At 39.0% G+C, this 19,760-nt stretch overlaps 1 protein-coding gene across 2 annotated transcripts in view; it reads right to left on the reverse strand.

The window, feature by feature from the left end:
- Nucleotides 1-19,760, reverse strand: part of LOC134328789 (NACHT, LRR and PYD domains-containing protein 14-like) — a 42,964-nt gene that overhangs the window by 13,754 nt on the left and 9,450 nt on the right. The window contains exons 2-6 of one of the 2 annotated variants that reach the window (XR_010014753.1): nucleotides 19,365-19,415; nucleotides 18,427-18,777; nucleotides 17,886-18,161; nucleotides 15,780-16,263; nucleotides 2,282-2,414 (exon numbers count right to left, since the gene is read on the reverse strand). Coding sequence is in view for 1 of the 2 variants with exons in the window: in XM_063010018.1 (XP_062866088.1) it covers nucleotides 2,210-2,271 (62 nt within the window). In the remaining variant the exon portion in view is untranslated. Of the gene's footprint in view, nucleotides 1-2,209; nucleotides 2,415-15,779; nucleotides 16,264-17,885; nucleotides 18,162-18,426; nucleotides 18,778-19,364; nucleotides 19,416-19,760 lie in introns of those variants that run through there. The other variant, XM_063010018.1, reaches the window with a different exon arrangement.

Below are 19,760 nucleotides of genomic sequence, written 5' to 3' on the forward strand. Positions count from 1 at the left end.
ACCGCACAAACTTTGATCGCTCGCTAGTTGTTGACATGCATTTTTGGACGTGGTATCGCTAAACCTTTCATCACCGTTTGTTTTTAGGAGACCAGAAAAGCTCACTTACAAAATCTAATAAACAAATGTAGGCTCGGGGTGTCAAATTTTTGCACAATAATGTATAAGTTTATCACAAACCAGCAGTGGTGTATAAAGTACCGGAAGGTCATACTTGAGTAAAAGTACAAGTATCTTACCAGAAATTTACTTTGATAGAAGTAAAAGTCACCTTTTAGAATATTACTTGAGTAAAAGTCTAGAAGTATGATGTTTAATGTAAGTATCAAAAGTAATTTGATATTAAATGTACTTAAATATTAAAAGTAGAAGTAAAAGTAAATGCTGTTAGTATAAATGGAAGCGGTCATTTTAAATATAAAGATTGTTCTTTTAAGCCTGTAAACCACCTTAACAATTAACCTGTTTTCTTCCTTTCATCTGAACATGATTTGTGCCAATTCATGATCATAATCAACTGTTGACATCACCTGTTTGAAATCATGACATTATTTAGTTGTTTTTTTAACTTATTACTAGCCCTAAATGTTCCTGTTCCAAAGTTTTTAGAATGTGAGTCAATGTAAATGTAAGAAACACTGCATCTATTTTATTTGCATTTTCTATACTGTCCCATTTTTTTAATTGGGTAGTATATTTCAATAACAAAAAAATAATTTTGGCATAATTAATTTAAAGCAAAACTCAAGAGAGTTTAACAAAACGTGTGGCACTTTTATCCCTTTAATGATCTGTTCAACCATTATTTTAAATCAAAATATTTGAGTAAAATAAGCTGTATTTAAATAATAAGTTTAAACTTAAACTTTTTCACCTGTGAGAAATTCATGTTCATGCCTGGGTGTGGTTAGTGAAATTGAACCCAAGTGACAATTAAATTTGGTTAACTCAGGGGTGGACAAACCTTTTCACTGAAGGGCCACACTGGGTTTTAAAATTTTACAGAAGGGCCGGGCGATAGACTTTAACAAAGCCCTAGTGTTTGGAGTGTGCAAACAAGTGGAATCAACTGAAATGCAAGGTATTAAAGAAAAAAAGGTGAAACAAAATCAGGCTTTAAATTAGGGCTGTGCGATATGACTAAAAAACTCATATCTCGATATGCTTTTGAGAAGTGGCGATATACCATATGATATAACGTAAACTAAAAGTACAATGGCAGGCCACTGCCCGTATTTTACCTTATATTGTTTATGTTCTCTTAAAAACACAAAATACTGTAGTTCAGATACAGTCTGACAGAATTACAGTGTTTATTTTTTGTGATGCATTTGCATTTTGACATTAAACAAACCAGCAGAATCTCACAATCACATTTATGCTGTCGGTTTTACTTCAAATAAATGAGCATAAAAAAAATCACAATATTTGATAAAGCTTTGCTATCAAAATAAAAGCGCTCAGTAAACAGCAGAACCCAGATCAATCACACAGCAGCAGAAAATCATAACCTCTGTGTACCTGATCCGTGTGTTAATCCATCAGGGATACAATCCACTTTTTTCTTCTTGGCAACCATCTTGAATGTTTACAGTATATATAAGATTCATACTCAATTGTTTTTATCCACTAATGAAAACCGTCTTAGATTGTTTATTCTCTCGGCTTTCGTGGTAAAAAGCTGATTCATTCACTAAGCTGTCACTTATCCAACAACCAATGAACATAGAGATTGAAATTCCATCCAGTATCTGAATTTTGGAAGCTCTGATTGGTTTATAGAACTGTTTATCAAGGCATGACCTGGAATCTCTTTAATAAATGAACTGTTTCAAGTTGTATGAGCACGACACCATAATGAAATGAAAGTGTGAACAAAACGAATGAATCTTTACCGTAGATAAGATCTCAGCTCACTGATTCAATTCCAATGAATAATCCATTTGAAAAGAGTTATCTCTGACTTGTTGGCTCAGTGATTCAGTTTGCAAGCGGAGAATTTTGTAAATTCTTAACGGACCAGATCAAACACCCTAACGGGCTGTATGTGGCCCACAGGCCGTAGTTAATTTTTCACACAAGGTCAGGCAGGGCTAAACAGCATTTGTTCTTCAATAAATAAAACTGTTATTTAAACACTGCAAAGTGATGTGAGTCAGAACAAAATCACACTGGTGGTCAGTAAAGTATTTTTAATTTAAATACTCACACAGCTCCTTTTGTTGATTGAATCACTGGCCGCAGTCTTCGAACCCCTTCATCTGACGACATGTATTTCTTCAGGTTAAACTCTTCCAGCTCCTTATCTGAGTTACATAAAGCAACCACCACCGCTGCCCACTGAACAGGAGAAAAATCAACTCCATGTAGACGATTATCACCAGGCTTTTTTAGGGATGTTTGGACTTCAAGCACTAAAAAAGATCATTCAGGTCATTTAGTCAGTGGACTGACTAACTTCATTTAATATTAATATAAAAATGATATACAACTCAGCCGAACACATATCTGGGTGTTCAAGTTTTTCACAAATATGTAATAACCAGCACAGTAAAAAAAAAGGTAGTGGTTGGTTGGGGCTTTGACTCAGTTAATAAACAGATCACAAGTTCATCTCCATGTGCACTGTTTAAACAGAACATTTTCCCAAAAACATTTTGCAACAAACATAAAGGAGAAGATTGTCACTGGGGCTTAGGACAAGACAGAAGGGGCGGACACACACGCAGAGATGCAGACAAACTAAGAATTTATTAGTAACAAAAGCTAATCACAAGAGCTAGTAACATAGCTAGTAACAAGAGCTAAACACAAGAGCTAGTAACATAACTAGTAACGAGAGCTAGTAACATAGCTAGTAATGAGGGCTAAACACAAGAGCTAAACACAAGAGCTAGTAACGTAGCTAGTAACGAGAGCTAAACACAAGAGCTAGTAACATAGCTAGTAACGAGGGCTAAACACAAGAGCTAAACACAAGAGCTAGTAGCGTAGCTAGTAACGAGAGCTAAACATAAGAGCTAGCATAACATGGCTAGTAACAAAGAACTAGCAACATGGCTAGTAACTAAAGCTAGGAACATGGCTAGTAACTAAAGCTAGGAACATGGCTAGTAACAATAGCTAGGAACATGACTAGGAACAATAGCTAGGAACATGACTAAGAACAATAGCTAGGAACATGACTAGGAACAATAGCTAGGAACATGACTAGGAACAATAGCCGGAAACATGACTTGGAAACATGATTTAACCTGAAGAGAGACCAGAGACCTCAGCCATACAGAGCCAAACCTAGCTAAAATAGTTCAATAGTTCCCAGTGTCTGTCTCCTGCTAACCTCTTAAATAGAGGGCAGCTGATTATTTGAACCAATCAGGAACAGGGGTGTGGCAGGAGACAGCGTGTGCTCCCGGAGAGGGGGGCGTGGCACACAAGCTCCAGAGCACACAGAGGCTTCAAGTGTTACAGGAGCGGGGAACAGGGGGAACAGGAGCGCCATCGGAGTGCGCCAACTCGGGAACAGGAGCGCCATCGGAGTGCGCCAACTCGGGAACAGGAGCGCCATCGGGGAGCGCCAACGAGGAAACAGAAGCGCCATCTGGGAGCACCAACATGGAAACAGAAACGTCGTCAGGGGACGCCAACATGGAAACAGAAACGTCGTCAGGGGGCGCCAACGTGAGGACTGGAATCCCATCTAGAAGTGCAGACGTGGACCCTGGCGAAGAGGCATCGGGAGTCAGCTGCATGGAGCCTGGCGAAGAGGCTTCGGGAGTCAGCTGCGTGGAGTCTGGCGAAGAGGCTTCGGGAGTCAACTGTGTGGAGCCTGGCAAAGAGGCTTCGGGAGTCAGCTGCGTGGAGCCTGGCAAAGAGGCTTCGGGAGTCAGCTGCAAGGACCCTTGAGAAGAGGCGTCCGGAGTCAGCTGCGAGGACCCTTGAGAAGAGGCGTCCGGAGTCAGCTGCGAGGACCCTAGATAAACTCCTTGAATCAGCTGTGAGGACCCTGGAGAGGCGTCCAAAGTCAGCTGTGAAAACACTGGAGAAACATCATTAACCAGCTGCGAAAACACTGGAGAGGCGTCCGAAGTCAGCTGTGAAAACACTGGAGAAGCATCGGAAATCAGCTGCTTGGACCCTGAAGAAGCATCCTGAACGAGCTGCTTGAACCCTGAAGGGACGCCTTGAATCAGCTGCTTGAACCCTGGAGGGACGCCTTGAATCAGCTGCTTGAACCCTGGAGGGACGTTTTGAATCAGCTGCTTGGAACCTGAAGAGGTTTCTTGACTCAGCTGCTTGGAACCTGGAGAAGCTTCTTGAATCTGCTGCTTGGAACCTGGAGAAGCTTCTTGAATCAGCTGTTTGGAACCTGAAGAGATTTCTTGACTCAGCTGCTTGGAACCTGGAGAGGCTTCTTGAATCAGCTGCTTTAACCCTGGAGGAGTGTCATGAATCAGCTGCTTGGAACCTGGAGCCGGCAGCAGCAGAGCTGAAGGAGAATTGTCTGTAGTAGACTGTGGCTTGAACTCTGCAGGCTGGAACATAAAGCTTGGAACTTTGACAGGAAACAGAACTGGAGAGGACTTGGAACTGTTCGACTCTGTCTGGGTGGTAGGAGGGCCCGAACGTTCAAACAGACCATTTTTGAAACCCTGACCTGCTGACTGACACCTAGAACCGACAGAGACAGATGAACACGGAACAGGACTAGACAAACTAAAACGCATGGAACCTGACTTAGAGACATAACGGACTTGGACAGACGGACAAGACATGACAGGCTGGCTGACTAAACAAGCATGATCAGACAACCTAGGACTTACTGAACCTGACTTGGACCCAGGACAGATCTGGGCAGACGGACTAGAAACAGGCAAGATCGACGGACTAACAGAATTAACTGGACTACACAAAGTCTCAGACTGACTAGGAGTCATTAAAACAGACGGAACCGGCAGATGACTCACCCGAACTTGAGTACCTGAAACTGGAGCCGGTGAACAAACAGAAAGACCCCTGGAGCCCTTGGGGTCACTACAAGAAGCATCACAAAACAAATGATCCTGACTGGATCCTAATGTGGATGTGGGATGATCACGAGCATAAGTAGCGGGCACTGGCACCCGGACCACATCAGCAGTGGGCCCCGGGGGAAATTCCACCTCCCCAGTGGGCACTGGATGCCGGGTATAAGCTGCAGTGGGCGCTTTGCTGCGTGTAGCGTCTCCAATGGGTATGGGAGGTTGAGTGAACTTCCCTATCCCAAACACATAAGGTTTTTTTTCCTGGAAATTTGGCTCTCATGAGGCCCTCAAAGACTTCAACCGAGTTCAGCTCAGCACCCTTATCAGACCAGAGCTGCCTTGCCCATTCTTGAGCAGCACCCTTCAGCTTTGGCATCATGAACAACACCTTCTGTGTCTCAGTAGGCTGAGGGTCAAGAAGGTCTTGCAGGTAGAGCTGGCTCTGAAGAAGGAAGCCCTCGAACCAAGGGTCACTTCCATCATAGGGTGCTGGCCTACTAAGCGGGAATGTTTGAGGGAACCTCATGGAGCCAAATTCAGGGAAGCCTGGAACATAAACCATCTCGCTGTGTCCTTAAAAGGGGGAACTATGAGCCGCTCAGGTGGCGCAGCGGTAAAAACACGCGCTGCAACCAGAGCTGGATTTCGAAAGTGCGTCGTTTCGAATCCAGCTCTGCTATCAGCCGGTCGAAGGCTGGGCGGCTATATGAACAACGATTGGCCTGTTGTTCAGGTGGGGGGGGGGGGTGGGATTGGAGACCGGAGGGGGTGGGTCTCTCTCTGTCAGAATGCGATTACGACCTCTGCTGGCTGATTAAGAGGCACCTACATAAGAGATGAGGAAAGAGTGCCCTTAGGGTGTGTCTCTCCGCATGCAACGCTAGGTGGCGCCAAACTCATCAGTGTGGGTGGCAAAGATGCATCCGGCTGCTGCCAGTGTTTCGGAGGGGATGTTGGTTAGCTTCGATCTCCTGTCAGGGCAGAGTTCGGCATAGACAGAGAGGAAGCACGATGCAGACTGAACAATTGGATGCGCTAAAGGGGGAGAAAAATGGGAAAAATATTAAAAAAAAAAAAAAAAGAATAAAAAAAAAAAAGGGTGAACTATTATGTCACAGGGGCTTAGGACAAGACAGAAGTGGCGGACACACACGCAGAGATGCAGACAAACTAAGAATTTATTAGTAACAAAAGCTAATCACAAGAGCTAGTAACGAGGGCTAAACACAAGAGCTAGTAACGTAGCTAGTAACGAGAGCTAAACACAAGAGCTAGTAACATAGCTAGTAACGAGGGCTAAACACAAGAGCTAAACACAAGAGCTAGTAGCGTAGCTAGTAACGAGAGCTAAAAATAATAGCTAGCATAACATGGCTAGTAACAAAGAACTAGCAACATGGCTAGTAACTAAAGCTAGGAACATGGCTAGTAACTAAAGCTAGGAACATGGCTAGGAACTAAAGCTAGGAACATGGCTAGGAAATTGTTAGAATTTTTGGAACATAACATCATTATTAAACATCATTATTAAACATAAATTCAATATGGGAAGTTTTACGGCATTTTCCAAGTTTTACGACATTTATGCCGCATGGCCCTTTGTTCAAAATGGCGTCTGCCATGATCTCTTGGCGGAGTTCCTCCAGACCCCCACCTAGGGGGCCTGGGCCTTTTTAGCACGTTTCATTGGCTCCACCAGTAGTGGAGGAGGAGGAGCCTAGTTTAGTTTAAAAGGCCACGAGCCCAGAAGCACGCTCTCTTTTCTTGGCTGGTGATTTTCTAGATGAGAGAGGAACGCCGATCTGCTTAGCTCTGACATATTTTCACAGATCATTCCTTACACTTAATAAAGTGTTTTTGAAGAGTACTTTCTGGATTCTCTGACTGCTTCTTCAGGGCCTCTCGAGAAAAAGATTAGTCGTAACAAACTAAAGCTAGGAACATGGCTAGGAACAATAGCTAGGAACATGACTAGGAACAATAGCTAGGAACATGACTAGGAACAATAGCTAGGAAACATGACTTGGAAACATGACTTGGAAACATGACTTGGAAACATGACTTGGAAACATGACTTGGAAACATGACTTGGAAACATGACTTAACCTGAAGAGAGAAGAGAGAAGAGAGAAGAGAGACGAGAGACGAGAGACGAGAGACGAGAGACCTCAGCCATACAGAGCCAAACCTAGCCAAAATAGTTCAACAGTTCCCAGTGTCTGTCTCCTGCTAACCTCTTAAATAGAGGGCAGCTGAGACCAATTAGTTCAAATGCACCAATCAGGAACAGGGGTGTGGCAGGAGACAGTGTGCTCCCGGAGAGGGGGGCGTGGAACACAAGCTCCAGAGCACAAAGATTAACGATTCTTTAATTTAAATTTTTTTTAAATGAAAGACTAAAAAAAAAGTCATTATCTACATATAAAGGCTTGTGTTTTTAAATATTTATTTGTATGTTCCAACCATTGTAAAGTGTTCTTTAGCTTGGAAAAGGCGCTATATTAAAAAACAGCCAATGATGTCCTGGTATCTGTTTCACAGCTACTTCAGCCTCATTTTAATAGAAATCCTCCCAGTAGTGTGAACAGTGCAGACAATTTTTTTATCCAGTTAGTTCACCTCTGCAGTAATGCAGTGACCAAAAAGCCAAACACAAAAGATTGTAGGAAAACAGAACGGAACTAAAGAACAAAATGGAAAGTACATGTTGAAGCAGCTGGAGAAGAGTTAAACAGATGTATAAGTGCTGTTTTTAACTCTGATATCTAGATAAACAGTAATTATATGTTGTTATTCTCTGTTCTATTTTTTTGGAATGTTTTGTTACAACTAGGGATGCATCAATCCAATTTTTTCCCAACCGAGTACGAGTACAAGTACATGTATTTTTGTACTCGCCGATACCGATACCTATTTAGAATGATGCAATCTGGAGCATTATGGAATAGTGTAGTTTTTAGTGTAAAATAGTGCAGTGGAACAGTTGCTTGGGTTGCCATCACTTGTAAAGAGAAAAAAGAAAACAAAAACACCGCCCAGACATCATTGAGAAAGCTTCTGACAAGCTAACGTAAACGTTCATTAATAAACACACGTAATTTATGTTGTGCACATCATACATGCGATGCGATTCTGCTGATTGAAATATTTACTTTAAAAAGATAATACAGTCCGATCCCATCTGAGTCGATTCTATTGTACATTCGTGGTTCACCTCGGTAAATCGTAAACGACTCTGAGTCGGCTCCCGCTCTGTGGTAATTGTGCACTAGGCACAAGGTATCGGATGTTTAGTATCGGAGCCTCGTTTGCGAGTACGAGTACGAGTTAATGAGCGCGGTATCGGGCCGATACCCGATACTAGTATCGATACTCATGCATCTCTAGTTACAACCTGATGTAAAAATATCAGTTTTCCATAAAACCATTTTTTAAATATTCATTGTTATGTTCCAACTATGATAAATGTCCTTGCGTTTGGGAAAATCACTATATAAATGAAACATACTGTTTTTATTATTTCCAAGAAAAACCAGAAGAAACAAACCAGTGATGTCATGGTATCTGTTTCACAGCTACTTCAGCTTTATTTGAATAGAAATCCTCCCAGTAATAGTGCACTTTTTATCCTGATACAGAGATTTGTGACCAAACAAGCCAAACAGAACTTTTTTTGGAATGTGTTATTGCAGGCCTGAAATGCAGGAATGGATGTTTGTTACTAAATGATGTTGAGCAGATAAAACATAAAATATCTCAGGTTCATCCTGTCTGACATCAAATTAAATTCAAAGTAAATGTCAGACTCTGTAAATCTCCATGCTGTCCCAACTTTTTCTGATTTGGGGCTGTATATACAGTGGGGGAAATAAGTATTTGATACACTGCCGAAGTTTTCCCACCTACAAAGAATGGAGAGGCCTGCAATTTTTATCGTAGGTACACTTCAACTGTGAGAAACAGAATGAAAAAAAAATCCAGATAATCACATTGTATGATTTTTAAATAATTAATTAGCATTTTATTGCATGAAATAAGTATTTGATCACCTACCAACCAGCAAGAATTCTGGCTCTCACAGACCTGTTAGTTTTTCTTTAAGAAGCCCTCCTGTTCGGGCCGCTCAGGTGGCGCAGCGGTAAAGTATGCTAGCGCACCAGAGTTGGGTTTCTAGATACATCGTATCGAAACTCAGCTCTACCTTTCCGACTGGGTTGGGCGGCAGTATGAACAACATTTGGCTGTTGTTCAGGGGCTTAGAGGTAGAGTTGGATCATAGGTCCTCATAACTGGTACAACTGCGGCCCCTGCTGGTTGACTGACGGCGCCTGCACAGGGCTGAGGAATAACATTGAGGGGGGTGTGACCCTCTGTGCGCAGTATCTCTCGGTGTATGAACTCAGCTTGTGCAGGTGAAAAATGCAAGTCTGTACTGATTGCGTGCCGGAGGGGGCGCAAGTCAGTTGAGTGTCATCCTCAGTCGGCGGCAAAAGGGTCGAATCAGTATAGAGGACACAATCAGGGTAATTGGACACGATTAGAATGGGGATAAAAGTTGGGGGGGGAAAGTGGGAAAAAATAGACAATTAAAAAAAAAAAAAAAAAAAAAAAAGAAGCCCTCCTATTCTGCACTCATTACCTGTATTTATTGCACCTGTTTAAACTCGTTACCTGTATAAAAGATGCCTGTCCACACACTCAATCAATCACACTCCAACCTCTTCACCATAGCCAAGACCACAGAGCTGTCTAAGGACACCAGGGACAAAATTGTAGACCTGCACAAGGCTGGGATGGGCTACAGGACAATAGGCAAGCAGCTTGGTGAGAAGGCAACAATTGTTGGCACAATTATTAGAAAATGGAAGAAAGACAAGATGATTGTCATCGTGGGGTAAGGATGATCCTGAGAAAGGTCAGGGATCAGCCCAGAACCACATGGGAGGACCTGGTCAATGACCTGAAGAGAGCTGGGACCACAGTCTCAAAGATTACCGTTAGTAACACACTACGCCGCCATGGATTAAAATCCTGCAGGGCACGCAAGGTCCCCCTGCTCATGCCAGCACATGTCCAGGCCCGTTTGAAGTTTGCCAATGACCATCTGGATGATCCAGAAGAGGCATGGGAGAAGATCATGTGGTCAGATGAGACCAAAATAGAGCTTTTTGGTATCAACTCCACTCACCATGTTGAAGGATATGTACAACCCCAAGAACACCATCCCAACCGTGAAGCATGGGGGTGAAAACATCATAATTTGGGGGTGCTTTTCTGCAAAGGGGACAGGACGACTGCACCGTATTGAAGGGAGGATGGATGGGGTCATGTATCGCAAGATTTTGGCCAACAACCTCCTTCCCTCAGTAAGAGCATTGAGGATGGGTCGTGGCTGGGTCTTCCAGCATGACAATGACCTGAAACACACAGCCAGGGCAACTAAGGAGTGGCTCCGTAAGGTCCTGGAGTGGCCTAGTGGCCAGTCTCCAGACCTGAACCCCATAGAAAATCTTTGGAGGAAGCTGAAACTCAATGTTGCCCAGTGACAGCCCCGAAATCTGAAAGATCTGGAGAAGATCTGTATGGAGGAGTGGGCCAAAATCCCTGCTGCAGTGTGTGAAAACTTGGTCAAGAACTACAGGAAACGTCTGACCTCTGTAAAGGTTTCTGTACCAAATATTCAGTTCTGTTTTTCCATTCATCAAATCAAATACTTATTTCATGCAAGAAAATGCAAATTAAGTATTTAAAAATCATACAATGTGATTTTCTGGAATTTTTCTTTAGATTCTGTCTCTCACAGTTGAAGTGTTCCTACGATAAAAATTACAGGCCTCTCCATTCTTTGTAGGTGGGAAAACTTGCAAAATCGGCAGTGTATCAAATACTTATTTTCCCCACTGTATATTCCATATTGTTAACATATATTAATAATCATGTTTCTAGGTTTCTTTTGTTTGCTTCTGATTCTGTTTTCTCTAACCTGTTGTCTTTGTTTTGAATGTTTTGTTACAATCTAACGTAAAAGTAAAATGAGCTGAACTGAGAGCTCATGTATCAGGTTCACGAACATTAACTTCCAAAATAAAACAAATTTTCTGAATTCACCTTTCTCCATCTGTTAACTAAAATAAGAAAAAAAACAGTAAAACATTTTCTTGTAAAAAAAAAACACAAAAATTTGGTTGAATTAAACTGTAACAATGTGATTAGGCAGAATGTTATGGATCCTTTTCCTTTAAAAACTCATAAAATGTGTAACCACCACCAGCCCTACCCCACAAACCTTCACATGCATTTATGGTGCATTCACATGAGAAGCATTTTGGAGCAAAAATAAAGGGGAACCGTCAAGATTAATGATTTTTAAAAGGGGAAATGTTTTGTAATGCCAGAGCTTTTTAAAAACTATTTTTTCCATAAAACCATTTGTTAAATATTCATTGGTATGTTCCAACTATGATAAATGTCCTTGCATTTGGGAAAATCACTATATAAATTAAACATTAAACATGTTTTTATTATTTCCAAGAAAAACCAGAAGAAACAAGCTTCAGCTTTTTTTTAATAGAAATCCTCCCAGTAATCCCTGGTGAAAAAAAAGTATACTTAAGTATACTAATCTTCAATATGCTAAAGTGCACTAAAGTGTATTATTGTCAAACTAATGATCAATACACTTAAAGAGTGCTAAAATGGAACAACTATTTTTGTACTTAATATACTTTAGTTGTACAAAAATAATACAAAAACTCAACTTTAATTGTATTAAGTGTACTAAACTGTACTAAATTGAGACAATTTTAAGTATATTTAATTCAACTTAAGTATGCTACTGCATGTGTATTTAATTCTGTTTCACATACACTTAAAATGAAGTTGAAGCACATTTAATCAGTATTTCAAGTGCACTTAGAGTACATTAAAAATAGAGTTTAAATATATTTATTTTAGAGCAAAAACATTCTAACACTTCTTTGTAGTTCAGAAAAAGCTGAATTGTATCTGAAACAATCTAATAATTTTTTTTTGTATCTGAAACAAAAAAAAAAAAAGCTGAAACAGGTATCGTTATTTCTTTATATCTTGAGGTGGTGTTCGAACTTCTGGCAGACGCGGGATTCGAACCCCTAACTTTCACATGACAGTTCTTAAGTGTTAGTGTGTTATACCGCTGCGCCACCGGAGCGCTATAAACTAAGTTGTAATACTACCTTATGGATTTAACGCTTTATTGTTCTGGTCACTTTAAAATACACTTGGAATGTAAATTTTAACTCGTTCATTCAAGTACACAATACATTTTTATGTAGTGAATTCTTTGCAAGTATAATCACAGCATCATGTGAAATCCATTAATTACATGCAAAGTAAAAACACATAACATAGTATTAAAAAGTACCTGAATATGTTCTTTGATATGATTAATTTATTTTCCATACTAAAATTAAAGAATAATGAAATATTTTTAAAATAACAAAAATACTATTAACGTTTTACCAAGTAACTTGATGTTAAAAAGTACAAATTGTTTAACATTTTTTGCAGAAATATACCAAACATATATTATGAAAACAAGTATTTGAGTTGTATATTAAATTTAATGAAAGTTAATTTTAACTACAAGTATACTTCATGGTAATTGGCCAGCGATAGCTCAGTGGTTAAGGTACTGGACTAGTAACCAGAAGGTTGCCGGTTCAAGCCCCGCCACCACCAAGTTGCCACTGTTGGGTCCTTGAGCAAGGCCCTTAACCCTCAATTGCTCATCATGTTCCACTCATTGTGTAAGTCGCTTTGGATTAAAGCATCTGCTAAATGCTAAAAATGTAATGTATTTATTAATAGTATAATTATATAAGGTTGGTATTACTACATATGTCATTACAGTGCTCATAAATAAATAAACTGATAAATTTGTATTTGAAGAGAAGTATATTAAATTAAATTAAACTTAAATGTAACTAAAAGTATACTTCATGGTAATGTATTTATTAAAAGTGTACTTTTTGTATATATGATATAGTATGATAAAAGTTTACTTCTCAAAGTATGACATTAATATATTTTTAACATGTTTGAAATAAGTACAGACATTTGCCAGTTTATTTATTGTATACTTAGACAAATCTTAGTATATTTTAAGTACATTTAAGTACACTTTTTTTTCACTAGGGATAGTGCACTAGACCGGCCTGCTTTTTATTCTGTTAGTTCACCTCTGACGATACAGAGATTTGTGACCAAACAAGCCAAACAGAACTTTTTTTGAAATGTGTTGTTGCAGGCCTGAAATGCAGGAATGGATGTTTATTAATAAATGAAGTAATAAATGAAGGTTCATCCTGTCTGACATCAAATTAAATTCAAAGTAAATGTAAGACTCTGTAAATCTCCATGCTGTCCCAACTTTTTCTGATTTGGGGTTGTGTATATATTCCATATTGTTAACATACACAGTGGTGCTTGAAAGTTTGTGAACCCTTTAGAATTTTCTATATTTCTGCATAAATATGACCTAAAACATAATCAGATTTTCACACAAGTCCTAAAAGTAGATAAAGAGAACCCAGTTAAACAAATGAGACAAAAATATTGTACTTGGTCATTTATTTATTGAGGAAAATGATCCAATATTACATATTTGTGAGTGGCAAAAGTATGTGAACCTCTAGGATTCGCAGTTAATTTGAAGGTGAAATTAGAGTCAGGTGTTTTCAATCAATGGGATGATAATCAGGTGTGAATGGGCACCCTGTTTTATTTAAAGGACAGGGATCTATCAAAGTCTGCTCTTCACAACATGTTTGTGGAAGTGTATCATGGCACGAACAAAGGAGATTTCTGAGGACCTCAGAAAAAGAGTTGTTGATGCTCATCAGGCTGGAAAAGGTTACAAAACCATCTCTAAAGAGTTTGGACTCCACCAATCCACAGTCAGACAGATTGTGTACAAGGTCACAAAGGACCCCAGGGTAACTTCTAGGCAACTGAAGGCCTCTCTCACATTGGCTAATGTTAATGTTCATGAGTTCACCATCAGGAGAACACTGAACAACAATGGTGTGCATGGCAGGGTTGCAAGGAGAAAGCCACTGCTCTCCAAAAAGAATATTGCTGCTCGTCTGCAGTTTGCTACAGATCACGTGGACAAGCCAGAAGGCTATTGGAAGAATGTTTTGTGGACGGATGAGACCAAAATAGAACTTTTTGGTTTAAATGAAAAGCGTTATGTTTGGAGAAAGGAAAACACTGCATTCCAGCATAAGAACCCTATCCCATCTGTAAAACATGGTGGTGGTAGTATCGTGGTTTGGGCCTGTTTTGCTGCATCTGGGCCAGGACGGCTCTGAATTCTAAATTATATCAGAGAATTCTTAAGGAAAATGTCAGGACATCTGTCCATAAACTGAATCTCAAGAGAAGGTGGGTCATGCAGCAAGACAATGACCCTAAGCACACAAGTCGTTCTACAAAGAATGGTTAAAGAAGAATAAAGTTAATGTTTTGGAATGGCCAAGTCAAAGTCCTGACCTTAATAAAATCGAAATGTTGTGGAAGGACCTGAAGCGAGCAGTTAATGTGAGGAAACCCACCAACATCCCAGAGTTGAAGCTGTTCTGTACGGAGGAATGGGCTAAAATTCCTCCAAGCAGGACTGATCAACAGTTACTGGACACGTTTAGTTGCAGTTATTGCTGCAAAGGGGGGTGACACCAGATACTGAAAGCAAAGGTTCACATACTTTTGCCACTCACAAATATGTAATATTGGATCATTTTCCTCAATAAATAAATGACCAAGTACAATATTTTTGTCTCATTTGTTTAACTGGGTTCTCTTTATCTACTTTTAGGACTTGTGTGAAAATCTGATAATGTCATGGTTAGATTAGATGGATAAGATAGGATAAGATAGGATAAGATAGGATAAGATAGATAGATAGATAGATACTTTATTGATCCCGAAGGAAATTAGTCCCAGTAGCATTGTACATTAAATCAAATCAAATACACACTATAAAGAAAACAAATTACAACAATATAATTCTAGAAAGTACAAACACTTTTGACAGATTGAATGTAACCTGATTTTTACATGTATCGCATAGCTACAGAGCAGTTACTAATGATGAGAATGGATTGAGTGTAATAAACAAAATAACATAACCGAATGGAATTAAAAGTGCAGGAAGGTGCAGTTCCAAGTATACAGTACACGGTCCAGATTAAATATAGATTAAATATTAAATATAAAGTGATAAGTGACAAGTATTGCACATTGGATTGGGCCAATATAGCCATACCTATACGTACATTAGCATACATATGCATGTGTATGAATATACTTAAGTACACATATATACATGTATATACGCTCAGTCCTTAGTGATCACCCATTGTCCACGAATGCTGGAGTTATAGAGCCTAATGGCTCTGGGGACGAATGATCTTTTTAATCTGTCTGTGGAGCAGCTCAGTGACAGCAGTCTGTCACTGAACATACTCCTCTGTTTTATAATGCAGAAATATAGAAAATTCTAAAGGGTTCACAAACTTTCAAGCACCACTGTATTAATAATCATTTTTCTAGGTTTCTTTTGTTTGCTTCTGATTCTTATTCTGTGTTCTCTAACCTGTTGTCTTTGTTTTGAATGTTTTGTTACAATCTAATGTAAAAGTAGCTGAACTGACAGCTCATGTATCAGGTTCACAAACATTAACTTCCAAAATAAAACAAATTTTCTGAATTCACCTTTCTCAGCGTACTCCTTTCTCCATCTTTTAACTAAAATAATAAGAAAAAAAAAAACAGTAAAACATTTTTATGTAAAAAAAACAAAAACAAAAAATATTTGGTTTAATTAAACTGTAACAATGTGATTAGGCAGAACATTATGGATCTTTTTTCTTTAAAAACGTATAAAATGTTATAAGAGTTTTGGACTCAATGCGGCAAAAGTGCACAGCACCGCCACACTCCATAGGAAACAACGAGACAGACATAGTGGTGGTTTTGCTGCTTCTCATGTGAATGCGCCCTGCTGGCTGAAGTGAAGAAGTTTTCTAACATGAACAGCATAAAAGTAGCATGAAACAATAAAACATTTAAATGTACAATTCAGGATGATTCTCACCTTTCCAACTCATGAAAACTACAAACCCAATTCCTATGATCATGATCAAACTTCCAACTGAAACACAGATAACAGCAGTTTTCCATGCTGAGAAAATCTGATCTGAAACACAAAACAAAGAAATAAAATATAAATACAGTCAGCTCCAAAATTATTGGCACCCCTGGTAAAACATGAAGAAATAAAACTTTTAATTGGAGGAAATTTATTTCAAGAAAACAAAACTTTTAACATAAAAATTGCTTTTAATAATACATTCTTATATATTTAAAAAAATGATAAACTAAATATAATCCATGATTACATTGCACTTTATCTGCAAATCAGGGATTGATGAAAATAATTCACTGTTCCTCCATTAATGGTAAGTTCTAGACCAGTGGTGGGCAAACTACGGCCCGTTGGCCACATAATGATCAGCCCGCTAAGAATGTACAAAGTTCTCCGCTTGCAAACTGAATCACTGAGTCAACGAGTCAGAGACGACTCTTTTCAAATGGATTATTCATTGGAATCAAATCAGGGAGCTGAGCTCTTATCTACGGTAAAGATTCATTCGTTTTGTTCACTCTTTCATTACGGTGTGGTGCTCATACAACTTAATTAAACAGTTTATTTGTTAAACAGATTCCGAGGTCATGCCTTGATAAACAGTTCTATAAACCAATCAGAGCTTCCGAATTCAGATACTGGGTGCAATTTCAATCTCTGTTCATTGGTTGTTGGATAAGTGACAGCTTAGTGAACGAATCAGCTTTTTACTGTGAAAGCCGAGAGAATAAACAATCTAAAGACCGTTTTCATTAGTGGATAAAAACAATTGGGTATGAATCTTATATATTTTTGAAACATTCAAGATGGTTGCCAAGAAGAAAAAAAGTGGATTGTATCCCTGATGGATTAACACACGGATCAGGTACGCAGAGGTTATGATTTTCTGCTGCTGTGTGATTGATCTGGGTTGCAGTTCTGCTGTTTACTGTGCGCTTTCATTTTGCAGTGATAGCAAAGCTTTATCAAATATTGTGATTTTTTTATGCTCATTTATTTGAAGTAAAACCGACAGCATAAATGTGATAGTGAGATTTTGTTGGTTTGTTTAATGTCAAAATGCAAATGCATCACAAAAATAGACACTGTAATTCTGTCAGAATGTATCAGAACTACAGTATTTTGTATTTTTAAGAGAACATAAACAATATAAGGTAAAATACGGGCAGTGGCCTGCCATTGTACTTTAAGAGATATGAGTTTTTTAGTCATATCGCACAGCACTACTTTAAAGCCTAAATTAACTACTTTAAAGCCAGTTAATTCCACTAGTTTGCACACTCCAAACACTACCGACCCCGACCTTTGTTAAAGTCTATCGCCCGGCCCTTCTGTAAAATTTTAAAACCCATTGTGGCCCTTCGGCCAAAAAGTTTGCCCACCCCTGTTCTGGATCCTGCAGCAGTTAACTGTTCACACACCCTCACACGTCCACCTTCATGTTTGACGCTGTGGTTCTTAGAGTCCCAGAATCTAAAAAAATGGCATTGTACATATGTAACCAAACCTAGTTAATAATTTAATGCGTTTAATTGGTTAAATAAGTGACAGTGACAGAAATGTCTAAACACAAGAAATCAGGACAAGGACAATTTTAATGACACTGTACTGTATGTATTGCTGTCATCATCACAGCAAACTTCACAGGCTCCTACAGTTCAATCACTACTTACTAGAGATGATCAACTCAGTCTCCTTCATGTGATGTCTCTGTTGGACTCTGCAGTAGAACCTGCCTGCGTCACCGTTGAGTACAGTGATACGTTGTTGAACACTAAAGAATTCTCCGTCTCTGTGTGTTTCTGTTACTCCACCACTCAGGTTGATTCCCTCATCACCCAGCCACAGAACCTCTGGCTCAGGCCTCCAGTTTTTAGATTCACACAATAGACTGAATCCTCCTGAATGATCAAAGCTCTCCAGAGTTATCAGTGGCTCTGTTCCAACAGCTGTAAATCAAGTTACACATCAAGTATCAGTATTTCCTCTTTCATAAACACAAATACACTATATGGACAAGTATTGGGACACCCCTTCTAATTTTTTAATTAATGCATTAAAATATGCAATATTTTTGTTGTTGTCCACCCAAACAATTCAAATGCCCACATCAGGATAATATCCTAGTAACACCTCTGTCCAACAAGCTTATGATAATGTGTCCAAATACTTTTTTTAAATGTAACAATATTAATCATAAATCAGCTACTATACCTTCAACTTTTACTTGAACAGTGAAATCATCATACCAGGTTTCAGCGACAATGTAACATTTGTATTTCCCCTCATCAGAAACTTGAACATTAGCTAACAGCAGTGAGGCGTCTCCTTTCTCCAGCTTCTCATCAGATAAAGCTGTTCTCCCTTTGTAAGATGGAATTTGCCCTAAATTAATTACTGTGTGATCTGTATAAAGATGTACTAGTGAGTTTTTTGTGTCTGGCCTGAACCACTCCACTCTCATGTCCACTGCACTGGTTTTGGGTTCAATCAAACAAGGCAGAACAAGATCAGAACCAGTAACTGCATATAGAGGAACATCTGGACCAACCAACCGAAAAGTTTCTGCAGAGAGAAAAAATATAAAAACAAACATGAATGTCTTTTCATCACAGTCAGTTCACTCAGTGGCTTGATTTATATCCCATCTTCTAATTCAGTTATTGGTTACTTATTAATATAATGGTGCGATAACCTTCATCCGCTCCCACTTGTGGCAGGAGGGTAAATTGACTTGCTGTAGTCCCAAACAGACTACAACCCCCCACGCCACAGCTTATTCCAGACTATATAAGGAAAGCTCAGAGATCAGAGTGGTGCTAAACATTATACTAATGTTGTTGTAAGGTTTTGATTCTTTTTAGTGCATCAGCCCACAATTACTTTCATGTACACAAGATAATCACAGCACCGAAAATGTCGATTCCTCTTTTGTAAATGGCACACTAAACCATTTTGTCAAGACTGTAGAGCATTTGTCTTCAATGCTCTGCCCTGTAGTATAGACTAATGTCGTATGTGTAAAATGTGATAAAAACATGGATCTGTTGTTTGTTATTTCTTGTTTATTAAATTCTATGTTCTCTGTATTTGCTATATTTTACACAGTGGATTGAATGGGGAACCCACAGCAGCTTTAATTCTTACTTTACCTGAGAAAGCATGATGGAAGAACAGAATCATGAAACAAACACACTTCATTTCTGAAATGAGAAAAAATAAAACAATACATCAGTTTACTTATCCAGACCTTTTGAACTGAATTTTGTATGAAAGAACATACAGGCAATAATACTCTTTCTGCTTAAGAGAGCAGTTCTTGGTTTACTTTCCAAAAAACTCTTGTTCAGTTCAATTGCTACCCTGATTCAATCCAGCAACAATGACATGTTACCCCCTGTGTTCCAGCAGCTTTCCTGTTAATGTGACTTTTTAATTGTTTAAGAACTGAAGACACTAATTGTTGACACTAAATGTTTATTTATTCTTGCTTGATACAAGACTTCAGCTGCTGAACAGCGTCAGCAGGTTAACCTTTAATAAACAAA

This window comes from Trichomycterus rosablanca, chromosome 15, assembly GCF_030014385.1.
Source record: "Trichomycterus rosablanca isolate fTriRos1 chromosome 15, fTriRos1.hap1, whole genome shotgun sequence".
Taxonomy (NCBI): domain Eukaryota; kingdom Metazoa; phylum Chordata; class Actinopteri; order Siluriformes; family Trichomycteridae; genus Trichomycterus; species Trichomycterus rosablanca.